General features: G+C 26.3%; 2 protein-coding genes across 2 annotated transcripts in view; both read left to right on the top strand.

Moving 5' to 3' along the window:
* LOC111634006 overlaps positions 1–22190 on the top strand; it is a 120281-nt gene that overhangs the window by 4458 nt on the left and 93633 nt on the right. Inside the window, exons 2-4 of the mRNA XM_023378675.1 lie at positions 7327–8048; positions 14665–14717; positions 19729–19877. Of these exons, the coding sequence (XP_023234443.1) occupies positions 7360–8048; positions 14665–14717; positions 19729–19877 (891 nt within the window). The 5' untranslated portion in view covers positions 7327–7359. The remainder of the gene's footprint in view (positions 1–7326; positions 8049–14664; positions 14718–19728; positions 19878–22190) is intronic.
* On the top strand, positions 5903–6292 carry LOC111634027 (putative uncharacterized protein FLJ37770). The gene has a single exon (XM_023378704.1). It carries the CDS (start codon positions 5903–5905, stop codon positions 6290–6292), a length of 390 nt encoding a protein of 129 aa, XP_023234472.1.

Here is a 22190-nt window from a genome sequence, read left to right as displayed (position 1 = left end):
TTGATTCCTAATTAAAACTATTTAACTTGTATGTAATATAAAAAATAATTTACTGATTAAACATATAAAATATATATTTATATTATTTAATTATTATATGAAACATAAGTTCATTTTTTTATTCACTATAATATATATATATAATGTAAATTTCCATATATCTGGATAAAATTTAGTAAAACAATGTAGAATTTTTAAACAAACTTTCTATAAGAATATAGAAGAATGACTTTTTTAAGTAAAAATGTTTATTGTAAGTCTTCAGCTTTTATATTTTTAATATGATGATTAACAATTTTTCAGTTTTAAATGTTTAATTAGAATTTTAAAAACTATTTTGTTAACTTAGAAAAAGTTTTGAAAGATTTCTGTTTTACTAAAGTATTTTGCCTATTATTCTTGAATAATGAAAGTAATCGAAAGCTTATGAAATTGTTGCATGACACATCAAAATAAATATACAAAGAAATAAAACTATTGTCCTCTATTATCAAGATTTTTGATTATCAGATTTAACACCAGTTATGAATAATGTCATTTCTATAGAATAACTTGTAAATAAAGATTTTTAGTTGCTTATATAGTTTTAATGGTATTTCCTGTATGAGTAAAACAGGATGTTTTATAAAACGAAACATTTTTATTGCAAAAGTCTAACTTCTGTATATTGAAGAAGCAGTTTATTATTATAATCTGCAATTTTTATGTTAACTAAAAAATGCAATTTGATTTTCTTTATGTTAAATTGCTTTATCTCATCAAAGCTTAATAAAGCTTCAGTGCCAAATTACTGATTCTTATAAATGCTTTTTAATATTACATAAATTATGTAGTTTTTTGAATTTTGAGAGCAATTCTTGGAAGTAGATGTATTTTTATTTCAAATTGACAATTATTCCATAACTTTGAAACAAAGTTTGAAGCAATTACTTGAACAAGTAATAGGTTACAAAGAGCAAAAGAGTCTAAATAATAATTCAAAAAATGAATTATTTAGACCTATAATTTTTAGACTCATCTTTTAATATATTTAGGTATTTTCAAATAAAAACTCTAATCTCTCAAAAAAAAAAACAAAAAAAAATATATAAAACTGTAGTTTCCTTTCATTTAATAAATAATAAATTTTTGGCAATAAGTAAATTCTGTGGTTCTAACAAAAATAATAATATTTTAAAAGTGAAAATATTTAGGAAAAGTTAAATATATATATTTTTATATTTGCATTTGAACACTATTTACATAGTGATTATTCATTATTTTCTAATTAAATATTTATTCTGTTTATGTTTTAATTTTAACATATAGTAGTTCATCCATAAAGCTTTGAGATAAATTAAAACATTAGAATATAACTGATTATTTATAATTAATCTGTCACTTAACGTTTTAATAATTTAATTAAACTGTATTCTTATTTATCTTTTTTGATATAACATACATTTGTTATTCAGCATCTTATCTGTACAATATTTTTAGAGAAATTCTGTAAAAATGTTTTGTGTAGTGAACAAGGATTAAATTGATGCATTTGAAGATGTAAATGCTTCAAAAACATTTATTTAGTGTTAAATTAAGACTTCTTTAATTAATTAATTATTTTTTACTTATTTTTGAGATACAGTAATATCTTAAAGAGTCAAAGTACTGTACTTCTTTAAAAACATGAAAACTTTAATGCTAAATGTTTGTTTATATATGAAAGCTGTAACTAGAACTTCTGATATCATACAATTACTTTAAATCAGATCTTAGTAATCTAGGACAAAATGACTAGAAAAATTAATATTTGAACAAATTGAACAGATTATTTTATATTAAAACTATTCTGTTGTTAAAGCAAAGACTGAAGAAATAATTTCTTAATTAATATAAATAAAAATTTGTAATTCTTTACTGGTATTTATATTATTAAATTTAGATATAAAATTTTAAAACTGTTTCAGAAATTTTAGATAATATATGATATTAATATTTTATCAAGATTTTGTTTAATAATATAAAAAATCAGTGGCATGCAGTGACATTTGATGATAGGGAAGCTGTATAGAATCATCGGAAGCATTATATGATATTTCAGTGTGTAGCATTCACGAGCTAAACCATTTGAGGTTGGTGCTCTGTTAAACGTATGCGCAAATGCATGTAATCTGGCTGCTTTACATGATTCATATATTTTTGTCGTGGAAGCTGTCCCATATTCAACAATACAGCACTTCCATTGGGAATATGCATATACTAATTTATATTTGAATATACAACAGCAATCTTATTATATTTTTTCACATATAGTATAGAAATAAGTTACATAATGTAGTTATAATAAAATATTAATTTTAATTAATTCAAAGTACATTAAAATACAAAAATAATTGCACAATATGTATTTATATTTTAGAAAATACAAGGGAAGCGGTGCTTCCATAGCTTCCATGGGCAGCATGCCACTGTAAAAAATTAAGAATAATAAATAATTAGGCCTTTAAATATATGTAATCTTTAATAATCATTAAATTAAACTGATGGCTATTGGCTATCTAATATTAGAACTCAAGTTTCATATAACAAATTAACAATTGACACTGCACTTGACTGAGAGTAATGTAATCTGAACATTTGATACATTTGTAAATAAAGGTATATTAAATTTAAAAAATTAAATTAAAATACTAGTAAATTTATAATTTTAAGTTATCTGGCAATATTTGGTTATAGAAAACTGAAAATATTTGTCTCATTAAAATAAATGAAAATTGTATTTTAAATTAGTAAATCATTGTTATGGAATATTCAAAATTATTGTTTAAAAAATTAATGATGAAAACAGATGTTTACAACTTGTTTATCATAATATTTATACTTTTGTATAGATTAAGCAGGTATCTATTCCACATAGGAATAAAAAAAAACTTTATACTTTATCAGTATTAGGCTGTAGATAAAATAGTGATATCAATCTTGGAAATTTACAGATTTTGTTTTATCATGTATTGAAAAACTGGCAATTTGATTCCTAATTCAGATTTTCAGTAGATTGTAAACAGAATGACAGGTAACACTAGTAAAGGAAAATTTATAAATTTTAACTTTAGATTTTAATTAAACTACATAAATCAAATTTTAATTTTATTTGCATGCTAAAGTATTTTTTCTTTTATTTATAATCTATTTGTTTTTTAATTTATGTTTAGTGTTATATAATTATTCACTTTTTATAATAAATTAATATGTAATATTGTTAGTGAAGTGAACACTTTACTGTAATTATTTTTTTATTCTCTGAAAAATTTTTTCCTAAAAAGATATTTTAATTTCTTGATTATCTGTTAGTTTAAAAAATTTTACACATTTAGTAATATAATTATAATTTAACATAATAAATAAATATAATATGAGTTTTTGAATATAATTATAGATTGAAATATAGAAAAAAAGTTTGATAATATGTCTAAGCATTCAGCTCTTGTCTTGTAAACAGAATATTTTTATAATATTTATTATGTTTGACAAAATTTTTTTTAAATATAATCTGGAAAATTCTTATGTCAAACATAATAATTTTCCAGATTATATTTTTTAAAAAATTTTGTCAAACATAATAAATATTATGTCACAATCAAGTGATGCTTCATAGTAGTAATAATGATAGACAGAACAAGAGGAAGAATTGCTTTCTTATTAAGGAAAATTTGCATCTTAAATGTAAATAAGTCATGTTTCTGTTGGAAATTTTTTAAATGTAAATCTGATGTGTCAAAAATGCTGAACAGTTTTCAAATGTAAAATTTTAGGTTTTTTGTATTTTATTAGTTACAGCCTATAAAAGTTGTTCAGATGTAATTTGAGTTTTTTTTTATTAATTGAAAACAACTTGCAGAAAAACTTTCCAATTAATATTTAAACTAGTCATAGATATTTCATAGATAGATTGTCTTAGTTATTTCTAAATCTGAAGTGTAAAGTGAGGTTATGAATTACATAGTTTCAAAAGCAATTTGATGCAAGTTTTGTTGCACTGATACTTGATGATATGGTTTTTCATTTTGTATTTGGATGAAATTCTATAATTTCAAAATAAAAGTAAAGTGAAATTCATGATTATTAAAACATTCTTTTTATAAATTTAAAATTTATTGGACTGAAAATGTTAATGCTCTTTTAACTTCACCCTCTGTTAAAGATGTGTTGATTAATTTAGCAGATTAACTAAAGTGGCTATTTAATTCTTACTTGAAATTTATTCTGTCAATTTTTTTTCCTGATGATTACATTGTTTTCCTTTATTTGTTAATTCATAAATAATAGTAAAATATTCAGTAATAAATATAAAATATAAAGTAATAAAATAGTGCAGGCAGAATCTGACAAATTTAGATTGACTTTACATAGAAGCATTCAGCTGTTAAATGCTGTCATGTGAATGCAGTCAGCATGAATCTGAACAACTTCAGTTTGGTTTTCATTTATTATTAAATTTTTAAATTGTTTTTCAGTGATTTATAAATTAAATTTATATGTGCTTTCTTTATGTGGTGTTTACTTTTAGAGAACAATTTTTAATATACAGTAGAACCTCGATTATCCGGACTAATTGGGGATGAAGGTAGTCCGGATAAGGAAAAATCCGGATAATCGAAACAAATACTTTAATTTGTCTTTTAATGATAATACATCACGTTTTCTTTTCGATGATATATCGGTAATATTAAAAGTAAATACTGTATTTTAATAGTGATTAAATTTTCAAGAAACAAACGTTCGTATTGAATTTGTACTACTACTGACCAACGCTAACAGACTAGCTATTGTTAAAAGGCCCTCGGGTGGCGCAAGAAGACGGATTTTATAAAATAAAAAGCAGTTGAAACTGCATTTTTATGAATAAAAATTTGATACACTATTTATCGTTTTATGACGAGTAAAATTTTTTCGTCGCGTTCACGGCTTTTAAGTAATGCATAAACCTTCGAGGCGCGAGGCCCTTCGGACCGCGAGGCATAGGCGGTGGCCCACGTCGTCCATGCCTTACGCCGCCCTTGGTCATAGAAATGATGTAATTTGAATATAAATTATTTATAAATACGTATGTCAAGTTATATTTTTATTACGACGTAAAATATATTTAAGAGTTTACGACCACTGTGCTGGGTGAGATGTTGTTGAAACAAAAAAAATTATGCATTCCATCACGTACATAAACAGTGTCGTAATTCGCCAAGTGCAAATCAGCAAATTCGTAAAATATTTGTTTATTTTGGAAAATCCGGATAATCGAAAATCCGGATAATGGAGGTTCTACTGTATGTTTAATGTAGCAATAAATTTACAAGAGTATTCAGAAAATAAGCTCTGATTGATCACAAAAGATACAAAGAAAAACCATTTTGCATATTCTTTTATTGCCAAAAGTTTACATACATATTTATGTAATTTTTAAAATAATCAAGCTCTGAAATCAAAGCATGTACTGTACATTTTGTATTGCAGCACAAGCATTTTATTCCCTTGTCAAAGAAGTCTAAATTCTTTAACTCATCTTTCATAACAGTCATTTCCATTCTTTTAAAATCATTCCACTATAAATACCTTTTAAACATAGAAGCAGATGTAAGTCAGAGGTTGCAAAATTGAGAATATAGACAGATAATGAATATTTCCCATCAGAATTGTTCAATAGTATGCTCATTTGAATGGCAATTTTTTACTTGCAATTTCCAAGATCTCAGAATTCTCATTTGTACGAGGCGTGTCCAGAAAGTAAGTACTGTTTCGTTTTACCGCCACCGCAGCGGTAGTATTGCAGTTCAGCATCTGTGCACACGTGTCTCTGGTTGATTGTCAGTCCAGTGACGCCATTAGAGCCAGATTGTGATGTTTTTCCATGTGTTAGTGAGCATTCAAAATGTTTAAGACGATTGCCGATCCCGCCAACTGTGAAGTGCGTTCTGTAATACGGTTTTTGAACGCAAAGAATGTTAAGCCAGTTGAAATTCATCATCAACTTGTAGAGATTTATGGTGAAAATGTAATGAGTGATGGAATTGTGAGAAAGTGGGTTCAACAATTCAATGCTGGATGCACCAATGTTCATGACGAAGCATGGAGTGGCCGGCCTTCTGTTGTCAATGATGATTTGGTTGCAAAAGTTAATGAGAAAATTCTTGAAAACAGACAGTTCACAATAAGATTGCTTTGTGATGAGTTTCCACAAATTTCAAAAACTGTTTTGCATGAGATTGTCACAAATCAATGTTCAGCAATGGCTGTCTTCACTGGCGGCATCTTTCTTTGAAGAGGGTATAGACAAGTTGGTTTCCCGATATGACAAATGTCTGAACAATGGTGGTAAATATGTAGAAAAATAGTTTCCAACATGCTCTTTCATGTAAAAATAAATTTTGTTTTGAAAAAAGATTTTTTATGTGAGTTTTTCCAAAACGGTACTTACTTTCTGGACATGCCTCGTATTTATTGTTACTTCACAATTCAGGAATTCAATCAGCAAAATACAATAACTATTTAGCAGCAGGCAAGATTTTTATCTTATTTTTCATTTTCTAACACAACTACAAATGTCTGATAAATGCAGGAATACTGCTAATATTTTTGACATTTGTTTTTTTTTTTTCTTCTGGAACCACACTATTGACAAAGTTAAATTTGTCCAATCTTTGCAGACTGTATGTATGATCAGAACTTTTCAAATGTAGTAAACCAAAGATTATTTTGTGACTTGAAATTTTTTTAGACTCAAAGTGGAATTCATTTTTAAAATTTCAATTTCAAGATGATTTTTAGAAAAGAAAACAGTACATATAACTTCAATTAGACATAAATATCAATAAACCAGCAAAAATAAAAAGAATAAAATGAAAACAAATGTTTTTTTCTGTTTGTTTTCATTTTATTTCTTTTATTTTTGCTGGTTTATTGGTATTTACATTTAGTTGAGTTTATTATTATTAATTTATACCAGCAGTTTCATAGAGATTGTAGAAAACAGTACTTAGCTAAACTTATCTTATCCTATTGATTTATTTCTTAAAATTTTTAACTTGTGTAAAAGTACTGTTCATAAATTAATCATATCATTATTAAATATATAATGCAATACATTGTATTCAGTATTATTGTATATAAATGCATTATATAGCCAATAGTGAATTCATGTTATCAATTCATTATTAATAGTTTAAGGGATTTATTTAAAAACACTTTTAATTGAAAAACAATTTAAATTAAATTTTATAATTCTTTAGAAGCATTAATATGAAATGAAATTTTTAAATATTTAATTAATATGCTAAAATTTCTATTACATTTCAGGTTTTTTAACTGAAATTCATTTAGTGTCAGGCCATGACAGAAGCAACAAAATCCTCTTTATCTGCTAAAACAATCAACAGTAAAACAGAAAAAAAATATAAGGGTAATGAAACAAGCACAAATCAAGATTTAATATTATGTTCTAGCCCTCAGAGAAAAATTCTTAATCAAAATAGATCTTCAAGTCCCGTTGTTAATTTGCATAGAGTTTTTAGTGCACTTACACCTTCTAATAAATCTCCTAAGGAAACAGATGGAGTTATTAAAGCAAGAGCCAGAACTTGTGAATCTAGATCACCTGTTCATAAAGTACAGGAAGAAAAGAAAGTATCTTGTAATGAAAATTCTACTCAATCTCAGAAAAAAGATAAAGACATAAATAGTAGGTTAATTGTAAGATGTGGAAGAAATGTTATGTGTAAAGATTTTTTACCTTCTGAAATGAAATGTGAGAGAACTGATTCTCCAAAGCGTTCGCTTAAAGATTCAACATATGCTAGTAATGAATCATTTAAAGTTGATGGAATGTCTGATGGAAGTAAACACAGTGAAAAAGATTCTCCTCAGTTTAATTTGCATTCACCCAAACGATCTGCAACTAATAGAACATCATTTAGAAGAAATATTTTACGAGATTCATCAGGTTCAGAAGAAATAAACCATGCCTCTTCTACAAAAATTGAAAGTGGAACACACTATATTCGATCTACTAAAGCTTCCAGGTAATATATTATTTATTTTCATAAGATGAATTTTTTTTATTATGTTGACTGAATTAATAAAATTAAATGTAAAATAATAATATGCATTGTACAATTTAAATCATTAATAAAAACATTAAAATAAATTTTATATGCATATATAATAGAATTGTTTTAACTTGTAAATGTTTGAATCATATCATATAGAAAAAAATATAATTTTTTCTATCAGTGTTCTTAATGCAAACTTAAAATTTCTTATCACCTTTTGTATTTTTATTTGGAAGATGACAAGAAAGTACAAAAAACATATAAATTGTTTAAAGTCAGAATGTAAAGTAGTCACATTTGGATAATGATAGAAAATATTGTCAATATTGTTGGATGCATGTCAGAATGTTGTCTGTCAATTTTGAACAATTTTACAGAAAACCAGAAGAAAGTTTGAGACTGTATAAAAATTGAATTTTTGTTATGTTGATCTGATTTTTTTCTACTGTTATTTCTCTTCATAGGAGGTTCTCATTGAAAATCTTGTTTCTGTAACTTCACTCGCTTTTCAGTTAGAAGAAAAGGGATAAACAACCTTATGGCATGGACTCAATGAGAATTCTACAAAACTCATTAATGTATGCTTATTGAGGAAAAGTTTTTGGTTTGTGACAGAGTTTTACAATAAGCCAATATTAATTGATACAATTTAAAGAAACAATATCATTTAGTGTTAATTTTTTAAGGAGAGAATTATTTCATTATAATAACAAAACAAAAATAAATAAATGAAATTGAAATTATTGTACTTAGTATTTTTTATCATTTTTTTTTCTTTTGCATTCTTTTCGTTTAATTATTTTCACAATATGACTGAATGAGAATAATACAAAAATTTTACATTATAAATTTTTATATTATTAATTAGTATTATTATTTTACATAAATATTTTAAAAATCATATATAAATGTGAATAATATAAATCCTTCATGAAAGAGATTTGAAGACACTTTCATAATATTTAAAATACCTTTCTGCTAAGCAATTGTTATTATATTCCAGTTGAAATTTGAAGATATAAAAACAAAATGTAGTCTGATATAATTTTTTAAAATTAAGATTCTAAAATTTTAATTTTGTCTAATTAAATTTATTATTTTCTGTGAGAAAGGTATTTATTATGAAACTAATATAAAAATATGATAATAGAATGTATGAATTAAAAAAAAATTTATTTTTATTTTTAAAATAAGTTATTTGTGTATTGGGTGATCATAATTAAAGTTGTCCTATTTGCCAATTGATACCAAAATTTGTGTACACACTGTTCAAAGGATATGGAAAAGAATTTTTCAAAGAAAAATTTTAGTTCCAAAATTGTCTGTTACAAGATGAATAGCACTGTAAAACAAAACAACAGAAACACAATGAAAAACATTTATTTGTTCATATGGGGACATATGAGTATGTGCTGTAAAGATTATTTAGTGATACAGGAAATGTTCAATATGTTTCTCATCATTTAGGTCAGTGGTTTTCAAACTTTTTTGATTCTAGGCACACTTGCTAAATGCAGATTTTCCCAAGGTGCCCAATGTCAAATTCTAACAAGTACATTATACAAATTTTAACATTATAAAAATTTTATAACATTTTGTGGCACCCCTGTGAGGAAGCTGTAGTGCCCTAGGGTGCTGCGGTGCACACTTTGGGAACCGCTAATTTAGGTGTAAAATTTGAAGACAATGCACAGTGTGTTTGAAGACTGACTGCAACTGTTCCCTTGTAATGCTTTGTATATGCAATGCAATACTGTTCTTTAAGTCTGCCAATGTTGCAACATTACCACGATAAACAATATTCTTTAATGGGCCAATAGCCTGAAATCACATAGATTTAGAACTGGAGAACTCAGTGGCCAGATGGTCAGAAACTTATGACTAATCATCTTGTCATCAGTGAAATGTTGATGCAAAAGTTGCTGCATGTTTCTTTCTTGCTTGCAGGACCATTTTCCCTATAGATAGAGTGACCATCTTGTCTCTGATTTCTAGGGTCAATCCTCATTTTTTGACCTTCTGTCCCTGCTTGGGAAGGAAGCATCCTTGGATCTTGCTTGGATGAGTCTTCTCTTTGTTTTACCCCATTTTTTTGTTTTCTTGTGATTACTGTAATATTGTCACTGTCGTCCTAGTTTTTCTGCTGCTAGTTTTTTGCCAGAGGATGTGTCCAATGTCTTCGGTGTTTCCAGGTAATTTTTTTTAATTAACCCCTTCTGCACTTAATGAAATAATCAATTTTTTGAAGAAATGCCAAAAAGGAGTCAAATTTTAAAACGAAAATAAACAATTATGTATTGCGATATCGTCACAATGCTGGGTTGCAATTTTTTATCACAGTGTTCTCATTTTTAGTAGTGTCTTGCCTTTGTATATCATACCTTTCCTGTTAGCAATAGAGTTGTGCAAGTCATCTATCTAACTCTTTTTCAGAGGAAAATTTTGAGTTGAAATAACATGACTTTTGGTCCAAAGAGGAAGTTTGTTTATAGTTAATCAAGACCTCCTGCCCATAAGCTTTCCATACATGGTCTGAACTTTTAACTATCTAACTCTGTTTTTGAGATTAAGGAATGACAGACAGACAGAAGACAACAATGGGAATTTATAAGTCTAACAATTTTTACAAATTGTAGTTCAACAAAAAATAAACCAGTAATGAGTTGCTTAACTTTCCTGGTAACATTTGGTGGTATCATTGGTTATGATATTTTATTTTGAAACTTTTTATATTGTTAACTATTATAAAATGGCAAAAAGCTTAATTTTGAAGGTTGGGATGGCTTTCATAAAAAATTGTAAATGCTAGTAATGATTGATGATTGTCAATTTAGTGACATACGTGTGTAATTTAATGCTTATATGGTAAAAGTTTTTGCTAGTAATGATCATTAAAATTGTCATTAAAACCAACCATACTGGAGATACACGATCCCCCTTTATCTATCCACCCTTTTGACCTTTAACCATCAAAATTTAATAGCATCAAGCTCTTAAACAAACCTCCTAGCACAATTTTAGAAATTTTCAACAAAAAGTACAGGAGTTATTAAGCTTCAAAGGGGTGAATAAAATCATGCCCCCCACACACTAAATCCATACATACAGAAATTACCCCCAAATTCTTTTTGTATTTTTTGACATTTCAGGTTCCTGATTCCAAAAATGTAAAAATCTGTGGGGTAATTTTTTGATCGATCACCATACTTTCCCTCTTATATACAGTAGCATCCTGCTAATCCGAATGTCTGCCTAATCTAAACATGTTTCAGTCGGTGGAGAGGAAATTTTTTAGCTCGCAAAATATACCTGTTTTTGTATTTTCCAGTTGAATTTAAATGGTATTAATGGTACAAAAATATTTAGAATTCCACAACAAAAAGAATTTTATTTTATTGTAGTACTGTATTAATACTGTACAAAATTAATAAGTTTTTTCAGTGTTTGATATGGGCTATTAAAACAGCAGATCTATACTGTACTTACACACAAAAACATAAACAAAAGTCATTGATGGTGTTGGATCTATATAACTGGACCTGTTTTACTTCTTGCTTCTGCATTATTTCAGTTATTTAGCTAATCTGAAAATCTGCTAATCTGAACAGGGCTCTGTCCCAATTAGTTCGGACTAGTGGGACTCAACTGTATAACAGCCAGGAAAGTGATAGAGCTAAAATGCACCAAAAGTAAATAGCTATAAACTTTATTGGAGGAGAGCTGTTTGAAGAAAATGAGCTCAATCAAAATTAAAATGTTAGGTCTCAGTCATGCATATGTACAGTACTACACTTAGGCTGGTACTGTGTACCCTAAAGTGACAATTGACATGTGTCCCTGGATTTTCTGAAAAAATCTGGTCGTCCTACTACAGAAGACGATTTTGAAACTAAAATTTTTTTTCATAATCCTTTTCCTCATTGTTTGAATAGTGAGTACAGGGCGAATCTACTTAGGGACTAATAGGGCTTAAGCCCTGGGCTCCAAGTGTCAAGGGCCCACAAAAATTGAATTTTTATAATAAATTTTTAATACTTTTTTATTAACAATGAGTACTTATCGTATAGTAAAAAATAGTTAATATTAATATTAAAATAATAATGATAATTTATAGTATTATTTGTATTAACTGAAAATGGGACCCCATTGGACTTCGATAAGCTCTAGGCCCCAAAAAACCTAGATCCAGCCCTGAGTGTGTAGTACACAAACTTTGGTTTTGATCAGCTTATTGATTGAAGCTACAAAGTCATAATTAAAGTTGTCTTCTGAATAGGATAATTTTAATTATGATCTCTATACATAATGATGATTTTACTGAATATCTAATGTTTTATGGAGTGTGGTTTAAAGGCTAAGTACTATTTTAACTTTTATATTATTCTCTAAATATTTACTGGTACATGTAACATAATGTTTTTACCTCTGAAGCAATCAATTTAATAAGTATTTTTTATGTATTATGGATTATATATAATCATCTGTTTCTCATGTATGCAAAAAAGATCCATGGAATAAAGAAGTAAGCACTTTTATATACTACAGGCTTATGATAAAATGTAAAAGAGAAACAAATGTCATGTTTGAAGATTTATAGTGTTTGAATCAATCTCCAATGCATATACTAAGATACAATGGAAGAAAATGATATGAGAAGCCTTTGCCATCTTCATCTCCAGGATATATTCCAGGTATTCAGCAGAGAGTTGAATGAACTCCAGAACTGGTTAATGCAGGCATCAAGGAAAAGTGTGACATTCACTGAGGCATGGTAGATGTTACCAAGAATTTTAAATCAATACTTTGACTTGGAATGTAGGGCTGTTGAGAGGGGAAAGCTGGAAATTTTTACCTGGGCCTGTAGAAAACTTAGGAGCCATAAAGATTCATACCCCCTGTAAAATTAATGCTATTTTTACTAACAGAAAATTAAATCTTTAAAACTACTGCTTATTAATAAAAAAAAAAAAATTTACACATTTCGCTATCTCAAAAAAGATGGCTAAATGGACCCATTCTTCTTCCTAGAAATATGAATGCAAAGTTCTGTATTGATATCCTGGATAATTCATAGCTCCTGTAGTTTTAAAGCATTTCTAACATAACAAATCTCATCAAGGCTATCAAGAGCTTGTATGCAGGACTTCAAATTCTTATTTCTAGGCATACTGACCATGAGATCTAGTCATGCTATAAAAAAAGCTTACATTATGATAGCACTACCTTCAAACTTCACTGTTGGAATAATGAGACAATTAGGAAGTATTTTCTGGTATCTTTCATATCTTAAACATGTTCAACTGGAGGAGTATACAGTATGACTTTTCATTCCATAAAATTAATTTGTATTGTTTCAGAGTCCAATATCTATGCCAATTTATATTGTATATTGGTTTTGTTTAAGAGTATAGGTAACTGCTCTGCTCTGTTTTGAAAGTTTATAGCAAGAAGCTCTCAACAAATAGCAGATACCCTTATGACTTTTGGATAACAGTTTTTATATCTGAAGTGAGGTGTTGTATGGTTTCATTATTCAATATCTCCATCAGTTTCAGCAGCACATGACACCTGATGGTTGCATATTCTATGCTATTCTATTGTATTCTATTTCTTCAGTATATTATCAATTGTGAATTTGGGAATTTTAATTTACTAGCAAAATAAATATGGTGATTGTCTTGAACTTTATTAAGTCAAATCTCTAGGTCAAATTTTATTTTTGTCACATAAATTCAATACATTTTGTGTGTGTATAAGTCAAAACAATCATGAGAGCACTTTCATTAATTTGAAATCTAATCTTCCAATGAATTTAGCATGTCTTAATTTTGTATGCTTTTGTTTTATTTTCAATAAATTATGTATATAAAGATACAAAGATACATGCAAAGTTACTTGACTTGTTTTATTTTTTGCTATATTTATATTTTTTACAGGAATTTAAATAGGTGCAAATATTTATTAATTTTGTGTTAATTAGAATTTTTTTTGCATTGAACTTTTAATTTATTTTTATTACACTTAATATTTATTTTTATTTAATACTTAAGTAATTTTTATTTAAGTTTGTTTTATATTATTTAAATAAATAAATTATTTGTTATAAATATCTGTTGATAGTTAAATTTTTAAAATAAATATTATTTTATAGTGTTTTACTAAAATTAAATAATGGGATTATCAGAAATTTATTTTCAATGAAATTATCACATTAATGAATTAAAACCTCTGTGACCTATATCATACAACATTTTTTTTTAACATATTTTCTGGTTTGCTTGATTAATCAAGCATTTCTGAACAGAAACATGATTTTCTGTTATTTAGTACTTTTTGTCAAGATTCCTTTGATTTTATTCTAAGACGTAATTTGAAACAGAAGTGGAAGTTTATAATGGCAGTTATTTAACTTAATAGTAAGATATTAAGTGTCAAAAACAAGATATTGGATGAACTCAGTAAAATTATTATTATGATAGATATCTATTATTACTCTACTTGTCAAAGGTATTATTTAATTATATTTAAAATCATTCTAATTTAATTAAAAGTTTATAAAAACTAATTATCCAATGTTTGATTTCAGATTAAGGGCAATGGCAAATAATTCTCTTTTAGAAACAAGCCCTTCTAAATCAGGTGAGACAGTTTTTTCATTTTAGAATGATTAATTTAATTTAAAGCAATGAAAATTATGATTTAATTAAAATTATATTTTTTAAAGAATGCTAATTTATTAATAATATATATTTAATTTTTTTTACTCTACTTTTTTTAATTTTAATTTTTGGTATTCAATGAATAAGGTATAATTTTTATAATATTCAATATAGATACTGTAAGTAATTTTCAAATATTATAATATATTGTCAACAAAAAAAATTGTGTGAACTACCATCATCATCACTCTTGAACAACTTATTAAAATCAAAGATGTAAAAATTAAACAAATGAGAAAGTGAATGAAAATAAATGAATTTCAATAAGAATGTGTTATGTTATAAATAAAAGTTATTACTGGCAATTTAAATTCTTGTCTTTTATTAATAGAATTTATTTTAATTAATAGTCATAGGCTTGCTAAAGTAAGAAAAAGTTAAACATACAGCATCATTAATTTATCACAATTTATGATAATTCCAATAAGTAATTTTTATATAATTACAGTTCATCTGTCATCAGATTACAAGAGTTTAGAAATTCTAGGAAATAGAAATAACAAGAAATAGTTTAGGTTTAACCTTATTTTAAAATTATGATCATATTATATTATAACATTCTTTAGTTTACTGACATTTACAAATTAAAAAAGCAATGTATTTATTTATAAAAATGAAAATTTTAACAAAAGTAGAAAAATAAAAATTATTAAAAATGGTTATATAAGTACAGTATATATATATATTATTTGCATGCCTAATTCTGAAATTTTAGAATTGAAATAAATGAAAATAAAAAGCTTTTTTCTAATTTTAATTTTTAGATTATTCAGTAATTTAATTTTCAAACTTCATAACTTTCTTTATATGTTAAAACTTTGTCAGTTAAGATTTATTCATAATAATATATATTGCATTGAGATTTTGGTCAAATAATACTTTATAGAACATGATCAGTTGCTGGTTTCTTATGAAATAAAATAGAAAATTCCTATTTTCAGAGAAACTAGTTGATGTTGGTATTTCATTATTGTTCATTGCATTATCTTGATGAAAACTAATGATGATGTATTTTTTTTTCTATTTAAAAGCCCAGACAAAAATTAGAATATTATAATACTACAGGAAATAGTAATCTCTTCTATACTAATTACCATATTTTGAAAATGAATAGTGTAACTGTAGAAACTGTGATTTCTGTTTGTCAATATAAATTATCTTTACTTAATAAATTTAGAATCATTAACTTGTGTCTTCTATTTTACAATACAGACTAGACATTTGTAGAAAGTTTTAGTTTAATGAATTATAGATTCTAAGTCTTTTTACCTCTGTGTTCTTGTTGTTGTATGTTTCTGTGTATATACTGTCTACTTGGATCTTGTTTATTAATAGGACTTATTATATTGGTGTAGTTTCTGATTAGCAAAGAGAGGAGATCTTAGTCAAAAATCAAAACAAAATGTTAGTCAAAACAGGTGAAAATAAAGATGGCTATAAATAAATTTTAGGCTTATGTATAATTATGTAAATGATTTGTGAATTATCCAAAAAATCCACCAGAGGACTTTCAGTTATAAGTGTGATTATATGACAAGGATGCTGTTGTGAAAAATTTTTAAACACTTTTTTAATGTTTTGTAGACATTGTTACCTACAATAGAAGATTGATGTTGAGATCATTTTTAATAGTGTTTATCTGTCAATTTAAGAAGTTTTTTGCTTCAAGTCACCTACTGTTTATAGTTCCTGTATGGAGTGAAAAGGATTTAAAGTACTCAAACACTGTTTGTATTGTCTAGATCTTCAATTATGAAAATATTTTTTTCTCAAAATAAAGATCTTTTGTTTTTCCAAGATCTCCTCTCTACTAATCAGAAACTATATCAGTATAATAAGCTTTATTAATAAACAAGGTCCAAGTAGATAGTATATACACAGAAATTATAGATTTTTTTTAGATCATCTTCAGCTAATTTAATTTTGTAGGTTTTTAAAATATATTTATGAATAGTTTAATAATAATAAATTCAAAAATGTTTATTTTAAATGCCACATTATTTTTAATATAAGTTTATTTCATAATAAAATTATCTAAATCAATATAAAGTAATACTTAATTCAAGAATATAATATAAGTTTATTGTAACTTATATTTAATTTTGATTAATATTTTGTATAATTTTGATATTTATAAATATTAATATATTATTGAAAATTGAAGAGTTCCTAAATCTTATATAAAAATAAAGTTCTTTCTATAATATTCTTCATACTTACAGTATCACATGACAAATATTTTTTTCTCTTTATTTGAAACAGTAGTGTCTTAAAATTGATGGCACAGTCCAAAACCTCAATCAGCAATTATTGCAAGTATATCAAGTGGTATGTTATGCATCAGTATTGGACATTTTGGCTAAGCTGCTCAATGATCACATCAGTTCAAATGAGCTTTGCTGGTGACAAAAATTTAATTTAAACTTCTAAAAACTTTTTTTAATGTTTAAAATGTTTTCAAGATGACATTGTGATGCAATGTTAAAGTGAACAGTTATTGTATATGAGAAGAGCATGGAAACAGTTGAAAATATTATCTGTTTCATGGTATTTGTATTATTTTTCTAACTTGTTGTTACTTAACAAAGCTTAATAAAATTGATTATTTAAAAATTTTTCTCCACCATAAAAAAAAAAATCTTAAAATTTGATTTCAAACTCATGGTACATCTTAGAATCAAGAAAATATGGCATCTTTATGGAAGATAAATATTATAGGTTATAACAAATTTTATTATATATTAATTTAAAACATATGTTTACTTTGAATAAATTCTATATATTACTAGATATTTTCATAAATAAGCCCTAGGATCAATTATAGAAATTTAATTAATTCAGTATAAAATACAGATGACAGAACAAGACATTGAAACATATTAATAAAAATTAAATCATTCATCATCAGAAGAATCATATTTATCAATTTCTTTATTGTTACATTCCAATATATATAGATATTATTTTTATCCTTTTCATTACTTTCTGATTCTCAAGAGCCTTCAATTTTGATTAATATTGATCTTAACTTAGTGTAGTACTTCCTATAACATTTGCAACACATTTTCAACTATTTCACTGGCTTTGAAATTTCTTAGTTGATTTTTTTTGACAGTTTGAGAACAGTCATAGAAATGAACTTTAAAATAATTCTCCAGTTTGTTTTCTCTAACCCTTCACTGTGAATTCTTTGATGATGCAATTCTCCCACTTGTGACTTTAAATGATACATGAATAATGATTAAACTATTCTCTAAACTATAACAACTAGTTTAAAGATTCTTACTGTAGCCTAAAAATAATCTAGTTGGTTGGCTTAAACTGTTGATTTTGAAAATAGTGTTAAACTGATTATAGAATTTCAGCTTTAGTTAAATTGTATCTATTACAGTTCTTTTGTGGTTTTATTGACATTATTTTTATTTTTTAGTTTTTTAGAGCTTTTATCTTTATTTGGGTTTTATTTTTCTTTTATTATCCATTTTACTTTCTGAACTGTTATGTATACATAACAAAAGTATTGGAATTGTATCAAATTTGATTCTCCAAGTTTTTTGCAGATCTCCATGTACTGAGACCTCCTGAATCCAAAAAAGTCAAAAAAAGACAAAATAATTGGTGTGTGTTGGCATCAATTTCATTTAATATCTCAGGATGGGGTAATGATGAAGAAACAAAATTTGGCATGGTAGCTCATGTATAAAAGACATTGATGCTATTAAATTTTGGTGGTGAAAGATTGAGGGTGTGGGGAGATAGACGGGTGTCATGTGTCATCTCTCAAATGGGGTTGGACTTAATGAAAATATATGTTATTAGCATTTACAGTTTATGAAACTGATCATTACTCTCAAAAGTAAATTTTTTGCCATTCAATAATAATTAAAAATATAGAAAGTTTTTATAACAAAATTTTGTAATAGATGGTGCCACACACAATTTTTTTATTATATTGTAATTAAAAATATAAAAGTTATTTTCTGAATAAAATCTCATGACAGCCAGGAAAGTTACACAACTTGATGCTGGATTTTTTTGTTATAGTATTTGTTTGTAAACCCTTTTCATTTAGTGCAGTTTTAGCTTGTATTTAAGGATATAGTGAAGCAGAAAAATTTTGTTTTAATAATCAGTGATTTGATAGTCTGGATGAGCCATTCAACAGTCATCAATAATTATCTGCCATGGAAAAATGGGCAGGGTTTGTAGAATCTTCTAATAGAGTCTATTTATAACAAATGTGAAAATTCATTTTTTTACCTCAGCAAGTTATCCTTTAATAAACAAAAGCTAATGCTTTTGGCCATTTTCAATGGACAAAAGTATGTTTTTTTTTTTTTAATCAGTTAGTTTGTGTATTATAACAGCTTCTATTTTTAGCATTGGAAATAGGTTTCTTGTTCTAAAACAAGAAACCTAAAAGAAAGCTAGTTTACACAATTTGCAACAAATAATAACAAAATAACCCACAGAACATTCTAAAAAAGTAATGGGTATTTACATGATTATTACACTATTTCAGCCTCAAGTACTGTCCTTGAGTAGTACAATCTTCAAAAATGGGATAACTGCCCATTTTTATCATAACAATTTTTTCTAATCTGTTATCTGCAAAGGATATTTGCATCCCCTGTCTTTCACTTCAAATGAAGATACTATCTTAAAACTTGTCTATTGAAATTGTGGCATTGAAAATAAGTATAATATTTAAGATTATGCTCATAGGATTTTTAAATGGATTATTTACTGAAATATCCAGTAAAGTAGTTTGCAAAAATTTTAAAACACTTAACGTTTGGTGGAGTTGCCATTAATGATTCTGTTGGAAATTAACTTACATGATATTGAAATGAATGTGTTTCTATTTTTACATGAATTAGTATTAAGATATTCAATTGTATATTAAAGAAAGTTATATTTTTATTTCTCAGATTTTCTTAATAAGCAAACATCATCTCCTGCAAAGCAATCCATATATTCTGATAGTGGAATAGCACTGCCATCGAAATATTCTCTAAATGATTCATCAGTTGCAGTCATTGATATGAATGATAATGTTTCTAATAAATCAAGTCACAAAGTAAGATTTTTGATTTATTAACTTTAATTTTTTAAATATATGCAACATCCATTATCAGAATTTATAGTTTAGAGAAAAATTAGAGTTAATTGGAGCTGTTTTTTTATCTGTTTTTTAATATGAAAAATTGTTCATGCTGAATTAGTTAACCTATTTAACTAGCATATTTAAAACAATTTTACAATCTTAGATACAGAGCTTATGTTATTTTTAGAGCTTTGACAGAACATAAAATAAAACAAGCAATTACTTATTGTGACATCATCACAATGCTGAGCTACATTTTTTATCATCATATTTTACTTTAAAAATAAGCTTTCCATATCTGGTTTTGATTTTTATCCATCTAACTGTGTTCTCAAGATTAACAAAGGATGGATGGATGGATGACAGTGGAAATGTATAGGTCTGCAATTTGAAAATTGCAGCCCAATAAAAACTAAAAATGGACCAGATGTGGTCTATGGGAATAAACATTTTATTTCTGTCATTATAGCTTCTAACATTAAATTTTTTCTGTGTTGAATAATTTCAGATATGACCTAAATATGTTATATGTTTTATAATACAATAAAAGAAGATTGAGATGATGATATTGTAAAATAAAATTAATATAATAATAAAATGGTTCTAGCCTGAAAGTGCTGGAATTTTTATCTCAACTTCTGATTTTCCAAATAATGCAATTTTTGTTACTTTTAGTTTTGATTTAGTATATAATTTTGTTTAATAAAATTAAAATAAAAGTTTTTTATTTTTTAGTAATATTAAATAAAAAGAAACAATACAAACAGTATCTCTTTATTAAAAATAAACAAACAGAATCAAGAAACATTGTCAAAAAAAGAAATATATGCTATAGGCCCACAGTGTTTGCAAGTCATATGTAGCTCTTTCAGATCTTTACTGTGGCTTCTGTATACAATATCTTTTTATGAACTTTGGCTCATACTACTAACACTTGTGTAATATTTTAGTAAGTTTGCTGTTATTTAGTGTGATATATTTATACATATTGTGAAGTGTAATTCTCAATTTAACCTTGAACAGGCAATTGAAAATTAAGAGCATATTTGTACAAACTGAACTTTAAACAGCTAGTGTTTTGACAACAAACCATAAATAAGTAAGTAATGAAGTATATACAGAAGGCTCTCACTTATTTCTTATAGCAGTATATGGCATTTATTATGACAAGGTTTGGTCCTGCTTTATGCAATGAAAACATTAAAATAGATTTTCAGTATGATACGGCACAGTGTTTGATAATCTTTTATAATCTTGCAGCAAATTGATGTACTGTAAGAGATGATTAAATGTGCCTTGAATATAATTGTTTATGTCTTGAATATTATTCTGCATTTGATGTCATTGATAGGCTCTTAGAACTGCAATGTTAAGTGAAACTGATGTATAATGAAATCAATTCTATCATAGTTTAATTGATGCAAACAACTTATAATTCAGTTAATATTTTTATTGGGTTATGTTTGCAACTTATTATTTATTTCTCATTTCATATAATATATTTTACTGTTTATAAAGAAAATTTGATAGTGATAATTGTAAATGATTACAAGTGTACTTGTATCTTTCCTCAATGATGATGTAATGAATTGACATTGAAGATTTGCTTTATATAAAAATGAAAAGTTTATTTGTTTAAAGAATTATTATGTCTGTCTATAATCAACTAATAACGAAGGCTGTAGACTAGGCCTCTAGGGTGACATTTATTATCGTACACAGCTTTCATAATTTAAAATACAGTAAAACCTCTTCAGATGACCAGCCCTTTAAGCCAATTACCCCTTTAGATTACTAGATTTTTCTTAGAACAACTTTTATTTCATAGGTCCCATTGTTTTAATCAAAACAATCAACACCTAATCCGTTGCCGAGGGAGTTTATTTATAAACGAACGTTTTCAATCTATTTCATAGATCATCTTCAAGTTGTAAAAACGAAAATAGAATATCCACAAAGAATAGAACATTAAATTTAAAGTTCAAAATATCGCCAACTGAGTAACTAAGTAAAATAATTAAAGTGTAAAAATACCAATTGTAAAAATAAATAACATACAACAATAAATAAGTAATATTACAAGTCGTTAACATTTAACAAAAATTATAAATGCTCTCATAACGTGAATTGCGAATCAAGTCGTCATTCATAAGCCATTTATAAGTCTTTTAATAGCAAACTTCCATGCTGAGGGTAGGCCCTCTGCATCTCTGGCGTTTATACATCTATCATCAAGTTTGCTTCTGTATATTTCAATTTTTTCGGCTGTCTTCGCTAAAGTTGGAG

Source organism: Centruroides sculpturatus, unplaced genomic scaffold (assembly GCF_000671375.1).
Source record: "Centruroides sculpturatus isolate CEXI.00-Female unplaced genomic scaffold, Cexi_2.0 scaffold736, whole genome shotgun sequence".
Taxonomy (NCBI): Eukaryota; Metazoa; Arthropoda; class Arachnida; order Scorpiones; family Buthidae; genus Centruroides; species Centruroides sculpturatus.
This window is presented reverse-complemented; position numbering and strand designations above follow the sequence as displayed.

Bases quoted from the DNA above. Each gene is read 5' to 3' on its own strand.
- LOC111634027 (XM_023378704.1), top strand. From the start codon at position 5,903: ATGTTTAAGACGATTGCCGATCCCGCCAACTGTGAAGTGCGTTCTGTA.